Source organism: Hemitrygon akajei, chromosome 22 (assembly GCF_048418815.1).
Source record: "Hemitrygon akajei chromosome 22, sHemAka1.3, whole genome shotgun sequence".
In the NCBI taxonomy this organism is placed as follows: Eukaryota; Metazoa; Chordata; class Chondrichthyes; order Myliobatiformes; family Dasyatidae; genus Hemitrygon; species Hemitrygon akajei.
Genome location: NC_133145.1, coordinates 3470469 through 3496309, shown reverse-complemented (window position 1 = coordinate 3496309; position 25841 = coordinate 3470469). Strand labels below are relative to the sequence as shown.

Sequence of the window (25841 nt, the reverse complement as noted above, 5' to 3'; positions counted from 1 at the left end):
AGATTTGGAAGCCTGAGATGTCGAGGCTTTGGAGACAGGTGGATTGAGGGTCGGTGTCACAGTAGGAGACCTGTATGTCGTCTGAGGAGTCGGGATATCTGCTGTGTGCCCAAAGACCCAGGATCTTTGAGATATTTGGGAACAGAGCTCAGAAAAAGCGACGTAACGGACTTTAATATTGTAAACCAGCGAGTTGATTGTTATGTCTCCCCGCTCGCTGGGAAAATGGAGACATCTCCTTCTCCCTTATTAGGGAGAGAGAAAACCTGTGGTATGTCAAATGCCGAGTAAAACACCAAGTTTTTGGGGTAACTGCAAATTTGTGTCTTTGCTAAAGCTTGAGTGCCGATGCTTTGCTAGTTTTTGCCGGCGGGGGAGGGGGGATTGTTGCTTGCTGCCACTACGTACAGGACGAAGGGGAATGGGGGGCTTCGGGGTGCTCATGTTTAACTGTTGTTCATTCTTTGGGGCAGTTCTCTGTTTTGTGGATGTTTGCGAAGATGTATATTTTGGGATGTATATTGTACACATTTCTCTGACAGGTCACTCGTCTGAGAGCTACAGGTACCACGTAACCCAGTACTACCTGTCGCATGGTTGGGTGGTCGGCGACTAAACTGGCTCCCCCATCAGGCTTGCCTGCTGAGGAGGGTGGCTAGACACCCTGCAGGACGAAAAACAAGACCTGTCAAAGGGCAGATCAACCTTCTTGTAGGGTCAACGGCCATCTAGCAAACACGTGCCCAGAAGCGCGGAAAGGGCATTCCTTGCTTCAAAGCTTGGTCTGGCCATTCACTGCAACAGAACTTCCCCCCGATGTCTTGGACCCCACCATGCCGTTGGATCTGGCAGGGGATGTCAAGAGGGTGGGTCTGGACCCTTACTCACCTAAAATCCATTCACACACACGCTGTTCCTTTCTGAGGAGTGGGGGTATCCTCAACACCTCCAAGTCCTGCAGCGACGGATAAGTGGTGAAGCCGTAGGCTTGACCAGCCGGGAGCCACAGGCGGCAGGGGGAGAGTGGTCGCACATGGATTACAGAGTGGAGATCCGGTGAGGCAGCACCCTCTGCGTCTGAGCAGCCCTGTTAGAGGCACTACTCACCCTACAATTAGGGAAGGGCTAGAAAAGGTGGCTCAAACAAAGCCCGCTCACACCACCCTGGCCAGTCTGCCACGGCTGGTGGGTTGTCCAACTCTGGCGGTAAGAATCACAAGCAGAATCTGATCATCGCCTCACGGAGCATATGAACTCTGTTGGACAGTGGTAACTCTGATCACCCAGAGAGACGCTGCACTTGTTGCTCATGTGCTCAAGGACTACAACGTGGACATTGCGGCTCTCCAGGAGTCCCGACTTGCTGGAGAGGGCGCGCTTTGTGAAGAGAAAGGAGGGTACACGTTCTTCTGGTCTGGCAGGCCCGAAGAAGAATGAAGAGAATCTGGTGTGTGCTTGGCTATCAAGAACTGCCTCACAGCAAAGCTGCCATCTCTGCCTGTTGCCGTAAATGACCGAATCCAGACCTTGCGTATACCTCTGCAAGGAAAACACCACCTCACCATAGTCAACGTTTACGCCCCAACTCTGACTAATCCCAGTGAAGTCTAGGAGGCATTCTACAGTGAGCTGAAAACCACCATCGGTAGCGTGGCAACTTCCAATAAGCTGCTGTTGCTGGGAGACTTTAGTGCTCGGGTTGGCAAGGAGTCCACTGATTGGATGCCAAGAGCTTGGTAACAGTAATGGTAACAGTCTACTGCTCCTCTCGATGTGCACAAAATTCAAACTGTGCATTACTAACACATTACTCAGATTGCCAGACAAACTCAAATGCACATGGATGCATCCCCAATCAAAAAGCTGGCATCTCATTGACTGTGTCATCACCCGACAATGAGACATCTCTGACGTTCGTATCACCAGAGTTAAGTGTGGAGCTGAGTGCTCAACTGATCATCAAATGGTGTGGTTGGATCTAATGTCTATCGATCAAACCTCCACGCAGACTGAATGCTGCCAAACCACCCAAAAAGCTGAACACCACCAAGCTGAAATGCCGTGAGATGCTGATGCCCTGAAATCCTCTATGGAAACTGCTCTAAGCAGACTGGTTGAGAATCCACCAGACGATATTACTGAGCGCTGGAATGCCTTCAAAGAAACGGTCTATGGTGCTGCCCAGGACACCCTGGGGAAAGTCAAGCGCAAGCATCAGGACTGGTTTGATAAGAGCAACCAATCTGTGCAGGACCTTCTAAGAGCTAAGGCAGCTGCACACCAGTCTCTTCATCGACACCCAAACTCAAGTTCCAATAAACGTGCCTTTTTGAGTGCAAAATCAACTTTGCAGAGGCAGCTCAGAGCTATGAAAGACCAGTGGTGTGCAAAGAAGGCCAAGGAGTTACAAGCCTTTGCTGACTGTAATGACTCAAGAAGCTTTTATGAAGCAATCAAGGTTGTGTATGGTCCATCAAAACAAGGCACCTCACAACTCCTGAGCAAGGACAGTATATCCATCTTCACTGAGAAGTCAGAGCACATGAAAAGATGGCAAGAATACTTCCAGGAGCTATTGAACAGACCAGAAACAATCACCGATGAAGCACTGGGCAGAGTACACCCTCGACCCATACTGTTCGAGCTAGATGCTCACCCTACTCTTCACGAGGTCATCAAAGCCATCAAACAGCTAAAACCCAACAAAGCACCAGGGCCTGATGGTATCGCAGCCGAGATCTACCAGTATGGTGGTAACACACTGACATCATGCCTGCACCAGCCATTCACAAAGTTGTGGGGATCTGCAGAACTACCACAAGACTTCAAAGACTCATCAATCATGACCATCTACAAGAACAAGGGAGACAAGAGAGACTGCAACAATTACAGTGGCATCTCTCTTCTGTCAATTGCGGGAAAATGCCTCACGAAGATCATACTTAGACGCTTGGTGTCCAACATCAGTGACAACATCCTTCCAGAAAGCCAGTGTGGTTTTCGAACAGTGGACATGATCTTCTCATTGAGGCAGCTCCAGGAGAAATGTGTTGAGCAGCAGAGAAGTCTCTATGTCACATTTGTTGATCTAACCAAAGCATTTGACACTGTTGATAGAGATGGCCTGTGGAAGCTCCTACCAAAATTCGGTTGCCCCTCATGCCTAACCAACATCATCTGTCAGTTCCACAAAGGCATGGAAGGCCGCATCAACATGTGTGGTGAGTTGTCAGACTCATTTCCCATCAGCAATGGCGTAAACCAGGGTTGTGTTTTGGCTCCTACTCTGTTTGGACTATTCTTCGCTGCTGTTCTTCAGGATGCCACCTCAGACCTGAAGTCAGGGGTCTTCCTACAAATGAGGGTTGATGGCGGCTCCTCAACCTCGCAAGACTGAGAGCAGAAACAAAAGTCAGGGACATTGTGGCGCAGGAGCTACAGTTTGCTGATGACTGTGCACTGGTTGCCCATTCTCTCGAAGACTTACAGGAGATCACCAGTCACTTTGCCAGTGCACCCAAAAGCTTCGGACTGACAATCAACCTGAAAAGACAGAAGTTTTGTTCCAATCAGTTCCTGGCTCAAACTACAAAGAACCAACTGTCCTTATTGATGACATTTGTCTCAATGTTGTCAATAAGTTTTGCTACCTGGGCAGCATAATAACTTCAACACACACAAAATGCTGGTGGAACACAGCAGGCCAGGCAGCATCTATAAGGAGAAGCACTGTCAACGTTTCGGGCCGAGACCCTTCGTCAGGACTAACTGAAAGGAGAGATAATAAGAGATTTGAAAGTAGTGGGGGAGGGAGAAATGCGAAATGATAGGAGAAGACCGGAGGGGGTGGGATGAAGCTAAGAGCTGGAAAGGTGATTGGCGAAAGTGATACAGAGCTGGAGAAGGGAAAGGATCATGGGACGGGAGGCCTAGGGAGAAAGAAGGGGGGGGGGAAGCACCAGAGGGAGATGGAGAACAGGCAAACAACTAAATATGTCAGGGATGGGGTAAGAAGGGGAGGAGAGCATTAACGGAAGTTAGAGAAGTCAATGTTCATGCCATTAGGTTGGAGGCTACCCAGCTGGTATATAAGGTGTTGTTCCTCCAACCTGAGTTTGGATTCATTTTGACAGTAGAGGAGGCCATGGATAGACATATCAGAATGGGAATGGGACGTGGAATTAAAATGTGTGGCCACTGGGAGATCCTGCTTTTTCTGGCGGACCGAGTGTAGGTGTTCAGCGAAATGGTCTCCCAGTCTGCGTCGGGTCTCACCAATATATAAAAGGCCACACCGGGAGCACCGGACGCAGTATACCACACCAGCCGACTCACAGATGAAGTGTCGCCTCACCTGGAAGGACTGTCTGGGGCCCTGAATGGTGGTGAGGGAGGAAGTGTAAGGGCAGGTGTAGCACTTGTTCCATTTACAAGGATAAGTGCCAGGAGGGAGATCAGTGGGAAGGGATGGGGGGGACGAGTGGACAAGGGAGTCGCGTAGGGAGCGAACCCTGCGAAAAGCAGAAAGGGGGGGGAGGGAAAAATGTGTTTGGTAGTGGGATCCCGTTGGAGGTGGCGGAAGTTACAGAGAATTATACATTGGAACTGGAGGCTGGTGGGGTGGTAGGTAAGGACAAGGGGAACCCTATCCCGAGTGGGGTGGCGGGTGGATGGGGTGAGGGCAGATGTGCGGGAAATGGGAGAGATGCGTTTGAGAGCAGAGTTGATGGTGGACGAAGGGAAGCCCCTTTGTTTAAAAAAGGAAGACATCTCCTTCGTCCTGGAATGAAAAGCCTCATCCTGAGAGCAGATGCGGTGGAGATGGAGGAATTGTGAGAAGGGGATAGCATTTTTGCAAGAGACAGGGTGAGAAGAGGAATAGTCCAGGTAGCTGTGAGAGTCTGTAGGCTTATAGTAGATATCAGTAGATAGGCCGTCTCCAGAGATGGAGACAGAAAGATCAAGAAAGGGGAGGGAGGTGTCGGAAATGGACCAGGTAATAGCATAATAACTTCCTCAGCTTCTCTGGATGTAGAGATTGAGACAAGAACCAGAAAAGCCTGCTTTGCCTTTGGCCAGCTGAAAGATCAAGTTTGGTCGCAGAACATCAGGTTGGCCACCAAGTGCGAGATATACAGGGCCGTTGTCATATCAATCTTGCTATACGGATGTGAGACGTGGTGCCCATATCAGAGTCACTTACACCAGCTTGACCAACTGCAGCAGCGTCACCTACGTTCTCTGATGAAGATCACCTGGCGAGACAAGGTCTCCAATACCGAGGTCCTCTCTCAAGCCGGAATGCCAGCAGTTTCAACCTTGGCGATGTCAGCCCAACTGCACTGGGCAGGACATGTCAGAATGCCTGACGGAAGACTGCCCAAGGACATCTTATATAGCCAACTGTCCAGTGGTACCTGAAAACGAGGAGGCGAGTGACTACGGTACAAGGATGTTCTGTGCAGGAGCCTCAAGAAAGCTGACATTGCCCCATCAACATGGGAGGATCTGGCTCAAGATCGCTCACAGTGGAGGGACGCCATCAGAAAAGGTGTGGACGCTGCTGAGAACAAGCTCATAGAGGCAACAGAGGAAAGGAACAGGAAGTGCCACAACAGAGCTTCTGCTCCTGTTGCCCCTCCAGTCCTCAGGGGCCTGTACAGCCACTCCAGGACACACATATCAAACCCCACTAACTGACTGAAAGGAACCATCATCATCCTAAGGGATGTATAGCCAGAGAGAGCGAGAGAGACATTAAATTGGACCTTTGAACCTTTGAAAAGATGAAATATGAAGGTAAGCTGGACAATAATATTAAAGAGGATACCTGTGGTGAACTACATATACCTGTCTGGACATGCCCCCCCTGCTGACTGCTCCTGTGGCTCCTCCCACGGACCCCGGTATAAAGGCGATTGGAGACACAGCCCCGGCCTCAGTCTCCAGGATGTAGTGTGGTGGTCACTTGCTGCTTGTGCTTTCTTCCAGCCAATAAAAGCCTACCTTAACCCACGTCTCAGAGTTATTAATGGTGCAGCAATACCAGAAGATTTTTCAGACATATAAAGAGTAAAGGAAAGGTGAGAGTATATGAGATAACCACTGAAAAGTGGCAACACAGAGGTAGTAATGGGAGACAAACAAACTGCGGGCAAACAGAGTCAGTCAGTCTTCACTATGGAAGACACCAGCAGTATACATGAAATTTGAGAGTGTCAGGATAATAAAAACGTCTTGGGAAGCTGAAAGGTCAGAAGGTAGATAAGTCATCTGGACCAGATGCACTACACACAAGTTTTGAAAGAGGTGGCTGAAGACATTGTGGAGGCATTAGTAATGATCTTTCAAGAATCATTAGATTCTGGAATGGTTCCAGAGGACTGGAAAATTGCAGGTGCCACTCTACTCTTTAAGAAGGGAAGGAGACAAAAGACAGAAAATTATAAGCCAGTTAGTCTGACTTCAGTGATTTAGGTGAGGGAATTTATAGTTTAGTAGACAATACAAGATAGGTTGAGGTGCAGGTAATGTTGAGGAAGCAAGGAATCTGCAGAAGGAGTTAGACAGATTAGGAGAATGGACAAAGAAGTGGCAGATAGAATATAGTGTAGGAAAGTGTATGGTCATGCACTTTGATAGAAGGAATAAAGGCATAGACTACTTTCTAAACGGGGAGCAAATTCAGAAATCAGAGGTGCAAAGGGACTTGAGAGTCCTCGTGCAGGATTCCTTAAAGGTTAACTTGCAGGTTGGTAGGAAGTGGTAAGGAAGGCAAATGCTATGTTAGCTTATATTTTGATAGGACTAGAACATAAAAGCAAGGATGTAATTCTGAGGGGTTTATAAGGCATTGGTCAGTGTACTTGGAGTACTGCAAGCAGTTTTGGTCCCCTTATTTAAGAAAGGATGTGTTAATATTGGAGAAGGTCTAAGGTCATGAGAATTACCTCAGGAATGAAAAGGTTAAATGAATGAGGAGTGTTTGACGTAACTGGATCTATATTTGCTGGGGTTTAAAAGAATGAGGGAGATCTCCCTGAAACCTATTGAATATTGAAAGACTTAGACAAAGTGGACATAGAGAGGATGTTTCCCATAGTGTGGGAGTCTAGGACCAGAGAACAAGGCCTCAGAATACAAGCACATCCCTTTAGAATAGAGGTGAGGAGGAATCTCTTTAACCTGAGAATAGTGAATCTGCAGAATTCATTGCCACAGACAGCTGTGGAGGCTAAGTAATGAGTATATTTAAAGTGGAGGTCGATAGGTTCGTGATTAGTAAGGATGTCAAAGGTTACAGGGAGAAGGCAGGAGAAGGGAATTGAGAGGAAAAATAAATCAGCCATGATGGAGTGGTGGAGCAGATTCAATGGGCCAAATGGCCTGATTCTGCTCCAATATCTTAGTGCCTTTGAATATAAAATCTTTAAAACACAACTTATATTATTAAAGCACAACTGGGTACTTTGTTGAAAGTGACACTCATTGAACAAAACACGAAAGTAATTGTTCATTGCTTTCTATATTCTGGATGTGCAAAGCAATTCTCTATTTTGCACAGTCATCATTAGGAAAACATCAAAGGTTTTATAGGCAGCATTGAGATTAAGAACCAATTAATCTGCCCCGGCTCAAAAGAGGGAAAAAACCATTTTATTAAAACTATGTTTATTTCTGGGTCCTATCTAACTTTGATCCTCTTGCTCACAGGACATGTTGCACAGAAACTATTACCACAGTCACTTGGATGAATAACAATAGCTCTCAGGTCCCATTAACCCTAATTCCCCACTCTGCATATTTCTGTTAGACAGACATAACTAAAATACTGCACTGGTTGCTAGTCCTGCTCTCACCTCCAGCACAAAATAAAAATTAGAGGTCCCTGGCAATGGTAGAACAATGGTGCAGAATACCTCAGGGAAAGAAATGAATAAAGAGTGGTAAGAAGGCTGGGTTAAAAAAAATCAGCACTAAATATTGTCTTCAGCCTTTATTCTCGATTAATGATTTGGATAGGAATGCTTGAAATTTGATTGCTAAGTTTCTTGATGGCACAAAAACTGGTAGGATTGTCAATAATGGGATGGTAGCTGGAGAATGACATTGAGAGGATGAGTAAGAGTAGGATGTACACAAAGGCTTTCTGTAACATTAGTTGCTCAGGAATACTGTACAAAATCTAGGAATCCTTGAAGAAAGCAGCGTAAGTAGATAAGATGGTTAAGAAATCATACAGGATGCTTGCCTCATCAGTGAGGACATAGAATACATGAGATTATGCTGTATGTACTGTGCGCACTCCTGGGCAAGGTAACACTAAAGAGGGTGCAGATGAGATTTATCAAGACATTCCGTGAGTTGGATCATTTTGATTATGTGACAGGAGTGGTTAAGCTGAGTTTGTATTCCTGGCAGAAAAGGCTGAGGGTGAATCCGATAGAGGGATAAGAATTATGAGGGGCATAGAGCATAGAATATAGGATAGCATAGTACAGGCCTTATGTCCACAGTGTGCCTACATACTTCATGATCAAAATAAGCCTTTCCTCCTACATAGCACATAACACATTTTTCTTTCATCCATATGTCTATCCAAGAGTCACTTAAATGTCTCTGATACCTGCCTCTATCCCACCCCTGACAGTACATTCCAGGCACTACCTCTCTCTGTGTTAAAAAGCTGCCTCTGACATCTTCCTTAAACTTTCCTCCTGTCACCTCCTCTGGTATTAGTCATTGTTGCCCTGGGAAAAAGGTGCTGGTTGTCCACTCTATACATAGCTGGGTTAAGTAGTAGAAAACCTATCGCCATAGCAATGGTATCTAAACTTAGAGCATTAATTTATGATTAGGGATAAGAGTTTTAGAGGGCAGTTGGTACTTAAGTGGGCAGTGAAGGCAGGTACTCTCACAATATTCAAGATGAGCACTTGAATTGCAAGGGCACAGAAGACTATGTTTCAAATGTTGAAAAATAAGATAGGTACTTGATCATCACGGATTTGGTGAGTTGGATGTCAGGAAATGTAGAGGAGTCTTGTCCCAAAAGCAGAGTGGCAGAGATAATTAACAATAAGCAATAACTTTAATAATAATCTACAAAATAATGTCATGAGGGGCCATGAAACAAGAGAGAACAGGTACTAAACACCACAGGCTAGGAACAACTAGTTGATGCAGGCTGGTTCGATGAGTGAACAAGGACTATGGATAAAAGCTGGGTTTAAATAGGCTGCAGGTGATGAGTTGGATGTCTGCACCCAACAACAGTCCAAGACAATTTGGATGGGTCTGGTGGAACTCCTCGATGAGTGATGGATCTAAGATGAAACTGGATGGCACCACAGACCTCTGCTGCAGACTGTATGCCTCCCAGAAAGCCAGATACTACACACCATGACGACATGAACCCCTCAACCGGCAAACCATATACGCTGCATCTTCCACCATCTTTGCATAAGAAGGCAAAAGTGTGTATCATCCTGTCTGGTCCTTGCTGGGAGAGGACAGCTCCAGAGCCCATGTCAGATGCGTCATCCTCTACAACAAAAGGTCAGGAGGGGTTCAGATGGCAGAGAATGGAGGCAGTGATCGAGTTCCTCGAAAGCCTGGGCCATGGTAGCAGATGAGGTTATCTGTGAGGAAGGTAATTTGGTGAGGGAGGTGAGAGGAATGGTGTTCTGGCTGCAGCCCAAGAAGCACAGTTGCTGCTTGAGGGAGAGTGGTCAGGGTCATTCAAAGACAGTGCCCTTTCTCTGGGTCCATGGTTATGCCTTAGAGGACGTAACCCAGGAAGGAAAGGACTGGGGTGTGGAACTCTAACTTACAGTACAGTTTTCGAGGAGATGCTGAAGGACTGAAAGACATGGTCTTGGGGTCCCTTGAAAACATGAGGATGTCATTGAGGAAGATGAACACATACCTAGGTAGCACGTCTCATTAATGAAGGCTTGGAAAATGTCTAGAGTTTTGAAAAGTTCAAAAGGCATCACCAAGTATTTGTAGTGGCCAATGAGAGTTATGAATGCAGTCTTCCACTTATCTCCCTGGCAAATGCAGATCAGGTTGTACCCGCTGCACAGACCCAGTACAAGACCATAAGATACAGGAGCAAAATTAGGCCCTTTGGCTGATTGAGTCTGCTCTGCCATTTCATCATGAGGATCCATTTTCCTTCTGAGCACCAAACTTCTGCCCGTATCCCTTCATACCCTGACCAATCAAGAAGCTATCAACCTCGGCCTTAAATATACATAAAGACTTGGCCTCCACAGTTGTCTGTGGCAAAGATTCACCACTCTCTGGCTAAAGAAATTCCTCCCTATCTACATTCTAAATGGACGGCCCTCTACTCTGAGGCTGTGTACTCTGGACCTAGATTCTCCCACTATAGGAAACATCCTCTCCATATCCACTCTATCAAGGTCTTTCACTATTCGATAGGTTTCAATTATGTCACCTCTCATTCTTTTGAATTCTAGTGAATACAGGCCCAGAGCTATCAAACGATCTTCAAATGATTTGATCCTGGATTCATTTCTGTGAACTTCCTTTGAACCCTCTCCAGTGTCAACAAATTCTTTCTTAAATAAGGGGCCCAAAACTACTCACATACTCCAAGTGAGGCCTCAACAGTTCTTTATAAAGTCTCAACATTACGTCCTTGTTTTTATATTCTAGTTCTCTTGAAATGAATGCTAACATTGCATTTGCCTTCCTCATCACAGACTCAACCTGTGAATGAATAGGGTATCGAGCACAAGGACTCCCAAGTCCTTTGTGCCTCAGATTTTTCAGTGTTCTCTCCATTTAGAAAATAGTCTACCCTTTTATTTCTTCTACCAAAGTGCATGACCATACACTTCCTGACAATATATTACGGAATACAGTGCCACTTCTTGCCTATTCTTCTAATCACTCCTAATAGCCTCTCTACTTTCTCAAAACTACTGCCCTTCCACCTCTTTTCGTGTTATCCACAAACTTAGCAACAAAGCCATTAATTCCATCATCCAAATCATTGACATCAAATGTAAACAGAAGCGGTTCCAACACAGAGCCCACTGGAACACCACTAGTCACCGGCAACCAACCAGAAAAGGCTCCCTTTATTCCCACTTTTTGACTCCTGCCAATCTGCCACTGCTTTACTCATGCTAGTATCTTTCCTATAATTCCTTTGGATCTCAACTTGTTAAGCAACCTCGTGTGTGCTACCTTGTCAAAGGCCTTCTGAAATCCATGTACACAACATCAACCAATTCTCCCTTGTCTAGCCTTCTTGCTATTTCTTCAAAGAATTTCAATGGGTTTGCCAGGCAAGATTTTCCCTTGAGGAAACCATGCTGACTACGGCCTATTTTATCAAGTACCTCCAAGTACCCAGAAACCACATCCTTAAGAATTGACTCCATTATCTTCCCAACCATTGAGCTCAGGCTAATTGGCCTGTAATTTCCTTCCTTCAGCTTCTCTCCCTTCTTGAACAGTGTAATGACATTTGCAAATTTCCACTCTTCCAGAACCATTCCAGAATCTAATAATTCTTGAAAGATCATTACCAATGCCTTCACAATCTTTTCAGCCACCTCTTTCAGGATCCTGGGGTGTACACCATCTGGTACAGGTGTCTTATCTAGCTTCAGACCTTTCAGTTTCCCAAGAACCTTCTCCATAGTAAATGCAACTTCGTAGGAATGGCTCTGAAGACTTGTGCCAACCAACTGGTGGGGGTATTCAAGGACATTTTCAACTTCTCACTGCTATGGGTGGAGGTTCCACCTGCTTCAAAAGGCAACAATTATACCAGTGCCTAAGAAGAATAATGTGAACTGCCTTAATGATCATCAACCAGTAGCACTCACATCTACAGCGATGAAATACTTTTGAGAGGCTGGTCATGACTAGACTGAACTCCTGCCTCAGCAAGGACCTGGACCCATTGCAATTTGCCTATCGCCACAATAGGTCAATGGCAGATGCAATCTCAATGGCTCTTCACACAACCTTTGACCACCTGGACAACACAAACACCTACGTCAGGACGCTGTTCATCAACTACAGCTCAGCATTCTACACCATCATTCCCACAATCCTGATTGAGAAGTTGCAGAACCTGGGCCTCTGTACCTCCCTCTGCAATTGGATCCTTGACTTCCTAACCAGAAGACCACAATCTGTGCGGATTGGTGATAACATCTCCTCCTCGTTGACTATCAACACTGGCACACCTCAGGGGTGTGTGCTTAGCCCACTGCTCTACTCTCTAGATACCCGTGACTCTGCGCCTAGGCATGCTCAAATACCATCTATAAATTTGCTGATGATACAACCATTGTTGGTAGAATCTCAGATGGAGATGAGAAGGCATACAGGAGCGAGATATGCTGACTAGTGGAGTGGTGTCGCAGCAACAACCTTGCACTCAACGCCAGAAAGACAAAAGCTAATTGCAGAAGGGTAAGACAAAGGAACACATACCAATCCTCATAGAGGGATCAGAAATGGAGAGAGTGAGCAGTTTCAAGTTCCTGGGTGTCAAGATTTCTGAGGACCTGACCTGGTCCCAACATATCAATGCAGTTATAAAGAAAGCAAGACAGCGACTATAGTTCAGTAGGAGTTTGAAGAGATTTGGCATGTCAACAAATACACTCCAAAACTTCTATAGATGCACCATGGAGAGCATTCTGACAGGCTGTATCATTGATTTGGGGGGGGGGGGGGGGCTTCTGCACAGGACTGAAATTTGTAAATTTAGAGGGTTGTAAATTTAGTCAGCTCCATCTTGGGTACTAGCCTATAAAGTACCCAGGACATCTTCAAGGAGCGGTGTCTCAGAAAGGCAGTGTCCTTTATTAAGGACCTCCAGCACCCAGGGCATGTTTTTTTTCATTGTTACCATCAGGTAGGAGGGCACATAAGCCTGAAGGCACACACTCAGCGATTCAGGAACAGCTTTTTCCCCTCTGCCATCCAATTCCTAAATTTACATCGAACCTGTGAATCTGCAGTGGGTACACAAGTTGTCTTTCTATAGATGCTAGCACTCTTGGGACATTAAGGGAGCTCCCTCTAGGTGCTTGGGTTTTGGAGGCATTGCTGAGGAGGGTCCTGCAGTCTGAAGTGGTTCTAGGAATGGAGCTGGGTGTCTGGCTGATTACCTGGAGGATTGCCCCAAAAGATGTTTATCAATACAGAGGGCCAGAGTGATGAGGCTTTCAAGGTCAGTAGACAGCTTGGTTTTCAAGCACCCTGAGAGGCCGTGATGATGATGGACCAGCAGCGCTATCACATTCTAGGCGCACTCCACCTCGAGGGCCCTGAATTCCATGCTCCATGTGTGTGCCTTGATGCAGGTGAAATAACTGATCTGCTGCCTCCCTTCCATTTCCAGGATAGTCAAAACTCTGTGAAATCCTCATATCTGTTGCAACTGGGATTCTTATTGTCCCAGTTAGCAGCATCTCAAATCAGAGCTTGCCCATTAGAGAGGGATGACGAAAGCGATCTTGGTTCAGTTTGTAAAATACAGAGATGGCTGGAGCTTGATGGACAAGTTTCTTTAGATAAGCAAACTCTGTTACGTCAATTGTGTTTTCACCTATCCTGTCAGGAAATGTAGAGCAGAGCAGCGGAGACGATTTAGTGACCAGTGATAACTTTAATAATAAATTGCAAAATAATAAGCCATGAGGGATCACAAAACAAGAGAGAACAAGTACTAAACATCACAGGCAACAAGATAACTGAAGGCTTGGAACAACCAGTTGATGCAGGCTGGTTAATTGGGAAAACAAGGACTGTGGATAGGCTGCAGGTGATGAGTTAGAAACAAGTGCCAGGTGACTTCTGTTAGCTTGGTGGCGACTGGGATGTGGCTGCTTGTGCAGGCCTGACACTGGAAGGTCTGGTTCTGTAATGAATGACTCTAAGATTCACCATTAACTTTCTAAAATTGATCAGCAATGGGCAATAAACACTGATTGTGTAGGTGATGCCTGATCCTGAATATGGATTTTTAAAAAAGCATTAGAGTATAGTACGTAAAACAACTTAGTCATTGTATATCATTAGGGTACAATACTGGTGGATTCTACTTCATTGGCTGTCAAGAGTGCTTTGGGATATAGTGGAAATGTGAAAACTGGCATATCAATGCAGACCTTTATTTCCACTTTCTTTTCTCTACTTCGGCGCTAATCAGGAATTTTCAGTCATTTGACACTTTCAAAACATAGGCCAAAATTCACCTTTACTGTGTGTAGGGCTCTCAGTACAAGTAACTGTGATGTTAACTGTTCAGGCTAACGAAATGGCTTCTCTGTATTGTTATAATGAAATGGCTTCTCTGTAATGTTACTTAATGCTGTAATGGGTTTTTGTAGCTGGAATGTTTGGGTTATGACTGCAGATAAGGGGGAAACTAACCAATGGAGAATTGTTATGTTGTCTTGTATGTGTGAGCTGAGCGGGAGTTCGCGGTCTTTTCGGGAGGCGAGCGAGGAGGACAGATGTGTGAGGAGCGGACAGCGGTTCCAGGGTGGCGGATACTGGACGTTAGCGGTTCAGATGGTGGCAGAAGGCTCGGAAGGTCATTGTGAATGGAACCGGAAGCATGAGCTCCAATGTATTAAAATATAGAACATAGAACAGTACAGCATATTACAGGCCCTTTGGCCCACAATGTTGTGCCGACCCTCAAACACTGCCTCCCATATAACCCCCCACCTTAAATTCCTCCATATACCTGTCTAGTAGTCTCTTAAAGTTCACTAGTGTATCTGCCTCCACCACTGACTCAGGCAGTGTGTTCCATGCACCAACCACTCTCTGAGTGAAAAACCTTCCTCTAATATCCCCCTTGAACTTCCCTCCCCTTACCTTAAAGCCATGTCCTCTTGTACTGAGCAGTGGTGCCCTGGGGAAGAGGCGCTGGCTGTCCACTCTGTCTATTCCTCTTAATATCTTGTACACCTCTATCATGTCTCCTCTCCTCCTCCTCCTCTCCAAAGAGTAAAGCCCTAGCTCCCTTAACCTCTGATCATAATCCATACTCTCTAAACCAGGCAGATCCTGGTAAAACTCCTCTGTACCCTTTCCAATGTCTCTACATCCTTCCTATAGTGAGGCGACCAGAACTGGACACAGTACTCCAAGTGTGGCCTAACTAGAGTTTTATAGAGCTGCATCATTACATCGCGACTCTTAAACTCTATCCCTCGACTTATGAAAGCTAACACCCCATAAGCTTTCTTAACTATCCTATCTACCTGTGAGGCAACTTTCAGGGATCCGTGGACATGTACCCCCAGATCCCTCTGCTCCTCCACACTACCAAGTATCCTGCCATTTACTTCGTACTCTGCCTTGGAGTTTGTCCTTCCAAAGTGTACCACCTCACACTTCTCCGGGTTGAACTCCATCTGCCACTTCTCAGCCCACTTCTGCATCCTATCAATGTCTCTCTGCAATTCGACAATCCTCTACATTATCTACAACACCACCAACCTTTGTGTCATCTGAAAACTTGCCAACCCACCCTTCTACCCCCACATCCAGGTCATTAATAAAAATCACGAAAAGTAGAGGTCCCAGAACAGATCCTTGTGGGACACCACTAGTCACAACCCTCCAATCTGAATGTACTCCCTCCACCACAACCCTCTGCCTTCTGCAGACAAGCCAATTCTGAATCCACCTGGCCAAATTTCCCTGGATCCCATGCCTTCTGACTTTCTGAATAAGCCTACCGTGTGGAACCTTGTCAAATGCCTTACTAAAATCCATGTAGATCACATCCACTGCACTACCCTCATCTATATGCCTGATCACCTCCTCAAAGAACTCTATCAGGCTTGTTAGGCACGATCTGCCCTTCACAAAGCCATGCTTACTGTCCCTGATCAGACCATGATTCTCTAAATGCCCATAAATCCTATCTCGAAGAATCTTTTCCAACAGCTTTCCCACCACAGACGTAAGGCTCACTGGTCTATAATTACCTGGACTATCCCTACTACCTTTTTTGAACAAGGGGACAACATTCGCCTCCCTCCAATCCTCCGGTACCATTCCCTTGGACAACGAGGACATAAAGATCCTAGCCAGAGGCTCAGCAATCTCTTCCTTCGCCTCGTGGAGCAGCCTGCGGAATATTCCATCAGGCCCCGGGGACTTATCCGTCCTAATGTATTTTAACAACTCCAACACCTCCTCTCCCTTAATATCAACATGCTCCAGAACATCAACCTCACTCATATTGTCCTCACCATCATCAAGTTCCCTCTCAGTGGTGAATACCAAAGAGAAGTATTCATTGAGGACCTCGCTCACTTCCACAGCCTCCAGGCACATCTTCCCACTTTTACCTCTAATTGGTCCTACCTTCACTCCTGTCATCCTTTTGTTCTTCACATAATTGAAGAGTGCCTTGGGGTTTTCCTTTACCCTACTCGCCAAGGCCTTCTCATGCCCCCATTTTGCTCTTCTCAGCCCCTTCTTAAGCTCCTTTCTTGCTACCCTATATTCCTCAATAGACCCATCTGATCCTTGCTTCCTAAACCTCATGTATGCTGCCTTCTTCCACCTAACTAAATTTTCCACTTCACTTGTCACCCATGGTTCCTTCACCCTACCATTCTTTATCTTCCTCACCGGGACAAATTTATCCCTAACATCCTGCAAGAAATCCTTAAACATCGACCACATGTCCATAGTACATTTCCCCACAAAAACATTATCCCAATTCACACCTGCAAGTTCTAGCCTTATAGCCTCATAATTTGCCCTTCCCCAATTAAAAATTTTCCTGTCCTCTCTGATTCTATCCTTTTCCATGATAATGCTAAAGGTCAGGGAATGGTGATCACTGTCCCCCAGATGCTCACCCACTGACAGATCTGTGACCTGACCCAGTTCGTTACCTAATACTAGATCTAGTATGGCATTCCCCTTAGTCGGCCTGTCAACATACTGTGACAGAAATCCATCCTGGACACACTTAACAAAGTCTGCCCCATCTAAACCATTGGAACTAATCAAGTGCCAATCAATATTAGGAAAGTTTAAGTCACCCATGATAACAACCCTGTTATTTTTGCACCTTTCCAAAATCTGTCTCCCAATCTGCTCCTCGGTATCTCTGCTGCTACCAGGGGGCCTACAGAATACCCCCAGTAGAGTAACTGCTTCCTTCCTGTTCCTGACTTCCACCCATACTGACTCAAAAGAGGATCCTGCTACATTACCCACCCTTTCTGCAGCTGTAATAGTATCCCTGACCAGTAATGCCACCCTCCTCCCTTCCCCCCCTCTCTATCCCTTTTAAAGCACTGAAATCCAGGAATATTGAGAATCCATTCCTGCCCTGGTGCCAGCCAAGTCTCTGTAATGGCCACTACATCATAATTCCACGTATGTATCCAAGCTCTCAGTTCCTCACCTTTGTTCCTGATGCTTCTTGCATTGAAGTACACACACTTTAGCCCTTCTACCTTACTACCTTTACACCCTTTATTCTGCTTCTCTTTCCTCAAAGCCTCTCTATATGTTAGCTCTGGCTTTACTCCATGCACTTCTTTCACTGCTCTATCGCTCTGGGTCCCATCCCCCTTGCAAATTAGTTTAAACCCTCCCGAACCATGCTAGCAAACCTACCAGCAGGATATTGCTCCCCCTCGAGTTCAGGTGCAACCCATCCAATCTGTACAGGTCCCACCTTCCCCAGAAGAGATCCCAATGATCCAAAAATCTAAAACCCTGCCCTCTGCACCAACTCCTCAGCCACGTATTCAACTGCCATCTCCTCCAATTCTTACCATCACTATCACGTAGTACTGGCAGCAATCCTGAGAACGCCACCCTTGAGGTCCTGTTCTTCAGCCTTCTGCCTAGTTCTTGAAAATATTATGTGCACAAACTGATAAACTTACTGATTTGGCGCCTTTCGGTTATCTGTTTCTACTAACCCATCACTAAGGAATAACTATAAAGTTGCAATTATTTACTTGCCTTTGGTGTATTGTCTGATATTTGTGTTGCGAGCGTGTACTGGGGGGCATTACACTGTATTTACACCGAAGTATTGCACTATCAGTGGGGTGATGGCAGTTCACCCTAGGCAAACGGGGGTATATTGGGGGTATGGATACTACATGTGTTATTACAAAGAGCAGTATCTTCAGCTTCTTGTATTCTCAACAATAATCTTTTCCCAGCAGAAAAACAGCAATACACACATAGAGTTTATACAGGTACACAGTCACATTAAAGTGGTGTCTCCAGCAAGCCAAATCAAGTCACCAGCTTACATACTCTAAATAATTGTTAAAGAAGATTTATTTTTACCCATGTTAGCAAAAAATAACACACCTGTATAGTCCATAGTTCTCAATTCATCCAGAGGTAGTGTAGGTTTGGCTACAAGTCTTTTCACCATCACTTCTTCCTTGGGTTTTAGTTTTCGAATTAGTATTCTATTGGTGGTTGGAATTGCCTTTAAAGGTGCGCGAGGAACATGCAGCTATTGGGATATAAAGGAACAGAATTAATTTATCTGTAGTTGCAACTCCATGTAGACGAAAATGGCCTTTTCTCAGTTTTCTGTTACTAAAATTAATGCATATTGCCTATTTTCCCCAAATTTTTCCTGCTTCTTGGCTGCTTAATCATCCTTCATGTGGCATTTTTCCAAAATTTAACCTACATTTTACTGAAGGAACATTTTAATTCATAACAAGATTTGGCCCAGCCAACACTTTGTACAATAGTAACATAATGTCCAACTCTTGTACTCAGTGACATAGTGTTTACACTGAGCCAATGAAGGCCATTCACTTTTCTGTCTCGGTCTAGACTGTGTTGCAAGAAGAAACATCCTCTCCACACCCACCCTATCAAGGCCCCCAAGGCGTTATAAGTTTTAATCGACCACCTCACTCTTGTATCCTCCAGTGGATACCCTGCCCAATCCCTTCCAACTTGCTGATTAAAGATATTAGTCAATAAAATCTTCTTTGGATTGTTTGTACCATATTAACATTGTTTCTTAAATAAGAACATTATTATACACATACTTCAGGTGTGATCTCATGAGTGCCTTATATAATTGAAGTGTAACCTCCCTACTTTTGTAAATGGCAATATATGACAACAATCTCTTAGCTTTCCTAATTACTTGCTGAGTCTGTATATGACCCTTTTGTGAATCATCCACTCGGAGCTCCATAATCTCTCATCTCAGATAAAATGCTTCGTTTTTATTTGTTCTGCCATAAAGGGCTTCACATAAGGCTCCATTGGCCAGATCTCTGCTGGTTGATCTCCTTTCCCTTGTGAATGTTCATCAGTCTAAAACATTGATTTCCAGAATTTTCGACCATTGGTTGAGCCAGACCTCTTCAAATCTGTCTGGACCACATACTGCACTATCAGGACCTGCTCTCCTTGGTTTCTTTTATTCTTTATAAATTGTCTTTTTAAACTCTACTACTGTGCTACTTCCACCCTTACTTTCAACAAAAAAAAACACAGATTTCACACACTTCTCTGGAACCGTGAATAACTTAAGAAATAGGAGCAGCAGTAGGCCATCCAGCCCATCGAGCCTGCCCCGCCATTCAATAAGATCATGGCTGATCTGTCCGTAAACTCAGCTCCATCTACCTGCCTTTTCCCCATAACCCTCAATTCCCCTACTATGTAAAAATCTATCTAACTGTATCTTAAATTTATTTAGTGAAGAAGCCTCAACTGCTTCCCTGGGCAGAGAATTCCTGATTCACCACTCTCTGGAAAAAACAGTTTCTGCTCATCTCCATCCTAAATCTTCTCTCCTGAATCTCGAGGCAATGTCTCCTCATTCTAGTCTCACCTACCAATGGAAACAACTTTCCTGCTTCTATCTTAACTATCCCTTTCAAAATTTTGTATGTTTCTATAAGATCCCCTTTCATTCATCTGAAATCCAGAGAGTATAGTCCCAAACGACTCAATCTCTCCTCATAGGTTAACCCCTTCATGTCTGGAATCAACCTGGTGAACCTCCTCTGCACTGCCTCCAAAGCCAGTATATCCTTCCTCAAGGATGGAGACCAGAACTGCACACAGTACTCCAGATGCGGCCTCGCCAGTACCCTGTATAGTTGCAGCATGACCTCCCTGCTCTTGAATTCAATCTCTCTAGCAATGAAGGCCAACATTCTGTTTGCCTTCTTAATAACCTGTTGTATCTGCAAGCCAACTTTTTGTGATTCATGAACAAGCACTCCCAAGTCCCTGTGCACAACAGCATGCTGCAGTCTTACACCATTTAAATAATAATATGCTCTTCTATTATACCTTACAAAGTGGATGATCTCACATTTACCAACGTTGTATTCCATCTGCCAGACCTTGGCCCACTCACTTAACCTATCTATATCCTTCCGTAGACTCTCCACATCCTCTGTACAATTTGCTTTTCCACTCAGTTTAGTGTTATCAGCAAATTTTGCTACATTACACTCAGTCCCCTCTTCCCAATCATCAATGTAAATGGTAAACAGCTGCGGGCCCAGCACCGACCCCTGCGGCACCCCACTCACTGCCAACTGGAGAAACACCCATTTATACCAACTCTCTGCCTTCTATCGGTTAACCAATCCACTATCCATGCCAGTACACTTCCTCCGACTCCATGCATCCATATCTTATTTATAAGTCTCTTGTGCGGCACCTTATCCAACACCTTCTGGAAATCCAAGTATACGACATCCACCTGTTCCCTCTATCCACTGCACTCATTATGTCCTCAAAGAACTCCAGAAAGTTGGCAAACAGGACCTGCCCTTTCTGAATCCATGCTGTGTCTGTCTAATGGAACCACTCCTTTCTAAATGTTTCACTATTTCTTCATGAATGACAGCTTCAAGCATTTTCCCGACTACAGATGTTAAGCTAACTGGCCTATAGTTGCTTACACCCTGTAGGACAGCTTCCATCCAACTGTTGTAAGGCACTTAACAGACCTCCTATGCATTAAAGATTATCTTTGCCTCACAATCTACCTTATATCTGATTGTCTACCTGTACTGCATTTTCTCTATAACTGCACCTGTACCTCTGATATCTGAATCTCTCCCCATTTAGAAAATAGTCTATGACTTTATTCCTTCTATCAAAGTACGACCAAACACTTCAACACTATATTCCATTAGCCACTTCTTTGCCCATTCTTCCAATATGACTCAGCCCTTCTGCAGACCCCCTGCTTCCTCAGCACTACTTGCCCCTCCACCCATCTTCATATTGTCCACAAACGTGGTCAAAAAGCCATCAATTCTGTCATCCAAATCAATGACAACTAACACGAAAAGAAGCAATCACAGCCCAGAGCCCTCTGGAACACCACTAGTTACCGGCGGCCAGTCAGAAAGGGCTCCCTTTATTCCCACTCTTTGCCTCATTGTCCTTTTCAAATACTTCTTCATCTTTGGGCAGTATCTATCCACCACTTTCTGAATATGATAATTGAGGCTTTGGCCCACTCCAGGGGCTTGGATCTGAGAACTCTATTTTGGTTCAGAATGCTGCTGTTGTTTGCTTCAATTGTTTGCATGATTTATATTTTTTCTTTCTCTTGCACACCGAGTGTTGGTCTTTTATTCCCCCCCCCCCCTGCTTTCTTTAATTGAGTCCTTTCGAGTTTCTTGCTTTGTAGCTATCTGTGAGCAAGCAAATCTCAAGGTTATATAATTAATAAATGAATCTTGAATCACCCCCAGAAACTCCCGCCATTGTTGTTTTGCCATCATTCCTGCTGGTGTCCCCTTCCAATCAACCTTGGCCAGCTCCTCTTTCATGCCTCTGTAATTCCCTTTACTCCACTGTAATACTGTTACATCTGACGTTAGCTTCTCCCTCAAATGACAGGGTGAATCACTGCATCACAAGGGATCCTTTAGCTGAAGCTCTCCCTCTCCCCTCACTGATCCCTCTGCCATCCTTCCAGCCTTGGCTCTCTCTCTTCTACCAAATGTTGAAACTTTCCCAATTGTCAGACTTGATGCGTTTTGTCAACACTTCTTCTTTGAATTAATACTACCTTAGCTTTTATTAACCACAACTGGACAACTTCGTTAGAATGGGCATATATTTTAATGTGTTTTTCTTTATACGTTAGCTTCTGCTTTCATGCAGTTTTCCACCTTTTCATAACCAAATCATGACTCACACCTTTGGACTTTAGACTGAGATTCAAGAAATGGGTTTTACATGGAAATAAACCACTTACTATCAGAATCCAAATTACTTTCAATCTCAACCCAAAATTCTGTCATTTTATGATGACTTTTCCCACAAGGCACCACAGGCAGAAACAAAATAACCTGCTCTCTCTTTAGTTCCTTAGCACTCCAATCTGGAAAACCATTCCTTTTAAACTCAAAGCAACACACAAAATGCTTGAGGGACTCAGCAGGTCAGGAAAAGAGCACACAGTCAACGTTTTGGGCCGAGACCCCACTTCAGGATGTGCATTTAAGATGAGGGGGGTAAATTCAAAAGGTGGAGTTGGGGACAAATTTATTTTAAACGGACTGGAAGATGCCTCGAATATACTGCCAGATGTGGTAGTGAAGGAAATACAATACAAGCATTTAAGAGGCTCTTGGAAAGGCACATTAAATTATAAAGAACAGGGGGATATAGATGTGTATACAGGAGGCTTTTAATTGCCAGTTTTAACCAGCTTGGTACAACACTGGGCTGACGAGCCTGGTCCAAAGCTTCACTGTTCTCAGTTAAACTTCCGAACTTCACCTCACTTCACTGCTTGTTCTGCAGAACAACTTTTCCAAATATTGAAGACCCCAATGATTACTATATTCATGCATCTCAAAAGTATCATTTGGTACAACAGTTCAACGTATATTATCGAAGTATGTACATGTCACCAAATACACCTCTGATATTCCTGCAGGCATTCACAGTAGAACAACGTACAATAGAATCAATGAAGATGGACCAAGTTGACAAACCCTCTTTGTAGATGTGCTCAATAGAGGGAAGGGCTTTTCCTGTGATGAACTGGGTGGTATCCACTGATTTTAATAGGTGATCCCACACCACAGCATAATGCAACCATGCAGGATGCTCTCCACTGTACATCTATAGAAGTTTCTCGGTTTCAGATGATATGCTGAATCTGCACAAACTTCTGAGAAAGCAGAGGCTTTACTGTACTTCCCCCATCACCCAGGACATGCCCTCTTCTCTTTTGTTACCATAAAGGAGGTACAGGAGCCTGAAGACACACACTCAATGTTTCACAAACAGCTTCTTCCCCTCTGCCATCAGAGTTCTGAATGAGCGCTGAACAATGAACTAGCTCAGTACTTTCCCCTTTTTCCACACTCTTCTTGGGCACCAGTATAATTGAAGCCTCAGACTGCAGAAGGTATCAGTAAACGTTCCAGACAGTTGATTAGCATAAGACTTCAGTACTCAGCTATGTACACCATCTGGGCCAGATACTTTTCATAGATTCACCATAACTGGGGTCTGTATATAATCCCCAGTGTGCTTGGCCCTTACTATTTTTTAGCTTCATCCAAATTAATTCTAATTCTGAACTTTCTGAGTCAGTCTCCTTTCTCCCTGCAACATTCATCCCACCTGACATCATCTACAGGAAAAAATATTTACCTTTACCTAACTTGTGGCTGTACCTGCCTTGAGTGAGAGAGGTCCAAAATGGTTTTAGATAAAGTTACAGTACAAGATAGCCAGTTTGATATCTTTTCCCATGCTATCATCTACGAGTTCTACTGTGATAGGAGGTACTAAACGTGTGCATATGATTGCCAACATTGATGGCTGAAGACAACAAAAAGCACATAGCTGCCCCCACACCCAAGTCAAGTGTCATTCCTCACATAGTCACAAAGTTCACTGGAGTCTGTTAATAGTCAACAGTCCAGATATTGTTAAGGGAGAAGTCCAAATACCAGGGCTGTTTAACTAAAATTATCTCTAAAGTCATGGCCTGTAATTATTTTTCACGTGTTAATATTTAACTCCAACATGCATTTTAAGCAAAAATTTTAGGTTCAATGTGGTGCACCTGCAGACTAGAAACTACAGTGGCAGGAATGGCACACGGCTGCATTGTACTTTGACCAAAGGAGAGACAGTACAGTCTCCCAGGTCTGCTGCAGTGCACACTGCAAAGGTGCGAGCTGATCTCCAGCCAGCTCCACAACGATTCGTTTTAGCAGTGGTGACTCGGCAGTTAGCCAGGCTTGCAAGTCACACTCCTCACCAACTTTTGTTTTCAGGGGAAGAATAACAAAAGAAAAAGAATGAAGTTCACACTTAAGTTGACAAGCAACAATAATGAAGTTCGAACGGAAGCCGGCCATTCGGCCCCTTTAGTCAATCATTGTGATCATGTGACCCATCTCAGACCTCAACCCCTCTCCTGTGTCAGATCCCCACAGCCCTCAATTCCCCAAAAAGTCACCTACTCCCGCTTTGCTATTCACGTCTTAATAAGCTGGTAAGGAAGGCGGGCTCTGTCGTGGGCAAAGTACTGGAGAGTTTAACATCGGTAGCTGAGCGAAGGGCGCTGAGTAGGCTACGGTCAATTATGGAAAACTCTGAACATCCTCTACATAGCACCATCCAGAGACAGAGAAGCAGTTTCAGCGACAGGTTACTATCGATGCAATGCTCCTCAGCCAGGATGAAGAGGTCAATACTCCCCAATGCCATTAGGCTTTACAATTCAACCGCCAGGACTTAAGAACTTTTTAAAAGCTATTATTAATGCTTTTTGAGATAGTGATTTAGATGCATATCATATTTTTTACTGAGTTAAGTATTGTATGTAATTAGTTTTGCTACAACAAGTGTATGGGACATTGGAAAAAAGTTGAATTTCCCCATGGGGATGAATAAAGTATCTATCTATCTATCTATCTATCTATCTTTGCAAACTTCTGCTGAACTAGCCTCCACAATCCTCTCGGTTAGAGAATTCTAAAGCTTTCTACCTACTGTGATTTTAAACAACCAGCACTTTGTCAGCAATTCTCCCACCAGTGAAAACATTTCAACATCCACCCTGTTCAGACCCTTTAGGATTCTGCATGATTGCAAAATATCACCTCTCATACACTACAGTCGATCAGACCTCACCAACACCAGAACTGTGCACACTACAGTCAGAGTCCTCACCAACACCAGATCTGTGCACACTACAGTCAGAGTCCTCACCAACACCAGAACTGTGCACACTACAGTCAGAGTCCTCACCAACAGCAGAACTGTGCACACTAGTCAGAGTCCTCACCAACACCAGAACTGTGCACACTACAGTCAGAGTCCTCACCAACAGCAGAACTGTGCACACTAGTCAGAGTCCTCACCAACACCAGAACAGTGCACACTACAGTCAGAGTCCTCACCAACACCAGAACAGTGCACACTACAGTCAGAGTCCTCACCAACACCAGAACTGTGCACACTAGTCAGAGGCCTCACCAACACCAGAACTGTGTACACTAGTCAGAGTCCTCACCAACACCAGAACAGTGCACACTACAGTCAGAGTCCTCACCAACACCAGAACTGTGCACACTACAGTCAGAGTCCTCACCAACACCAGAACAGTGCACACTACAGTCAGAGTCCTCACCAACAGCAGAACTGTGCACACTACAGTCAGAGTCCTCACCAACACCAGAACAGTGCACACTACAGTCAGAGTCCTCACCAACACCAGAACTGTGCACACTACAGTCAGAGTCCTCACCAACAGCAGAACTGTGCACACTACAGAGGCCTCATCAACA

General features: G+C 44.8%; 1 protein-coding gene across 1 annotated transcript in view; it reads right to left on the bottom strand.

Moving 5' to 3' along the window:
* The window catches only part of mycbpap (mycbp associated protein), a 228981-nt gene that overhangs the window by 130328 nt on the left and 72812 nt on the right, over positions 1-25841 (bottom strand). Inside the window, exon 4 of the mRNA XM_073026586.1 lies at positions 18379-18529. Coding sequence (XP_072882687.1) covers positions 18379-18529 — 151 coding nt within the window. The remainder of the gene's footprint in view (positions 1-18378; positions 18530-25841) is intronic.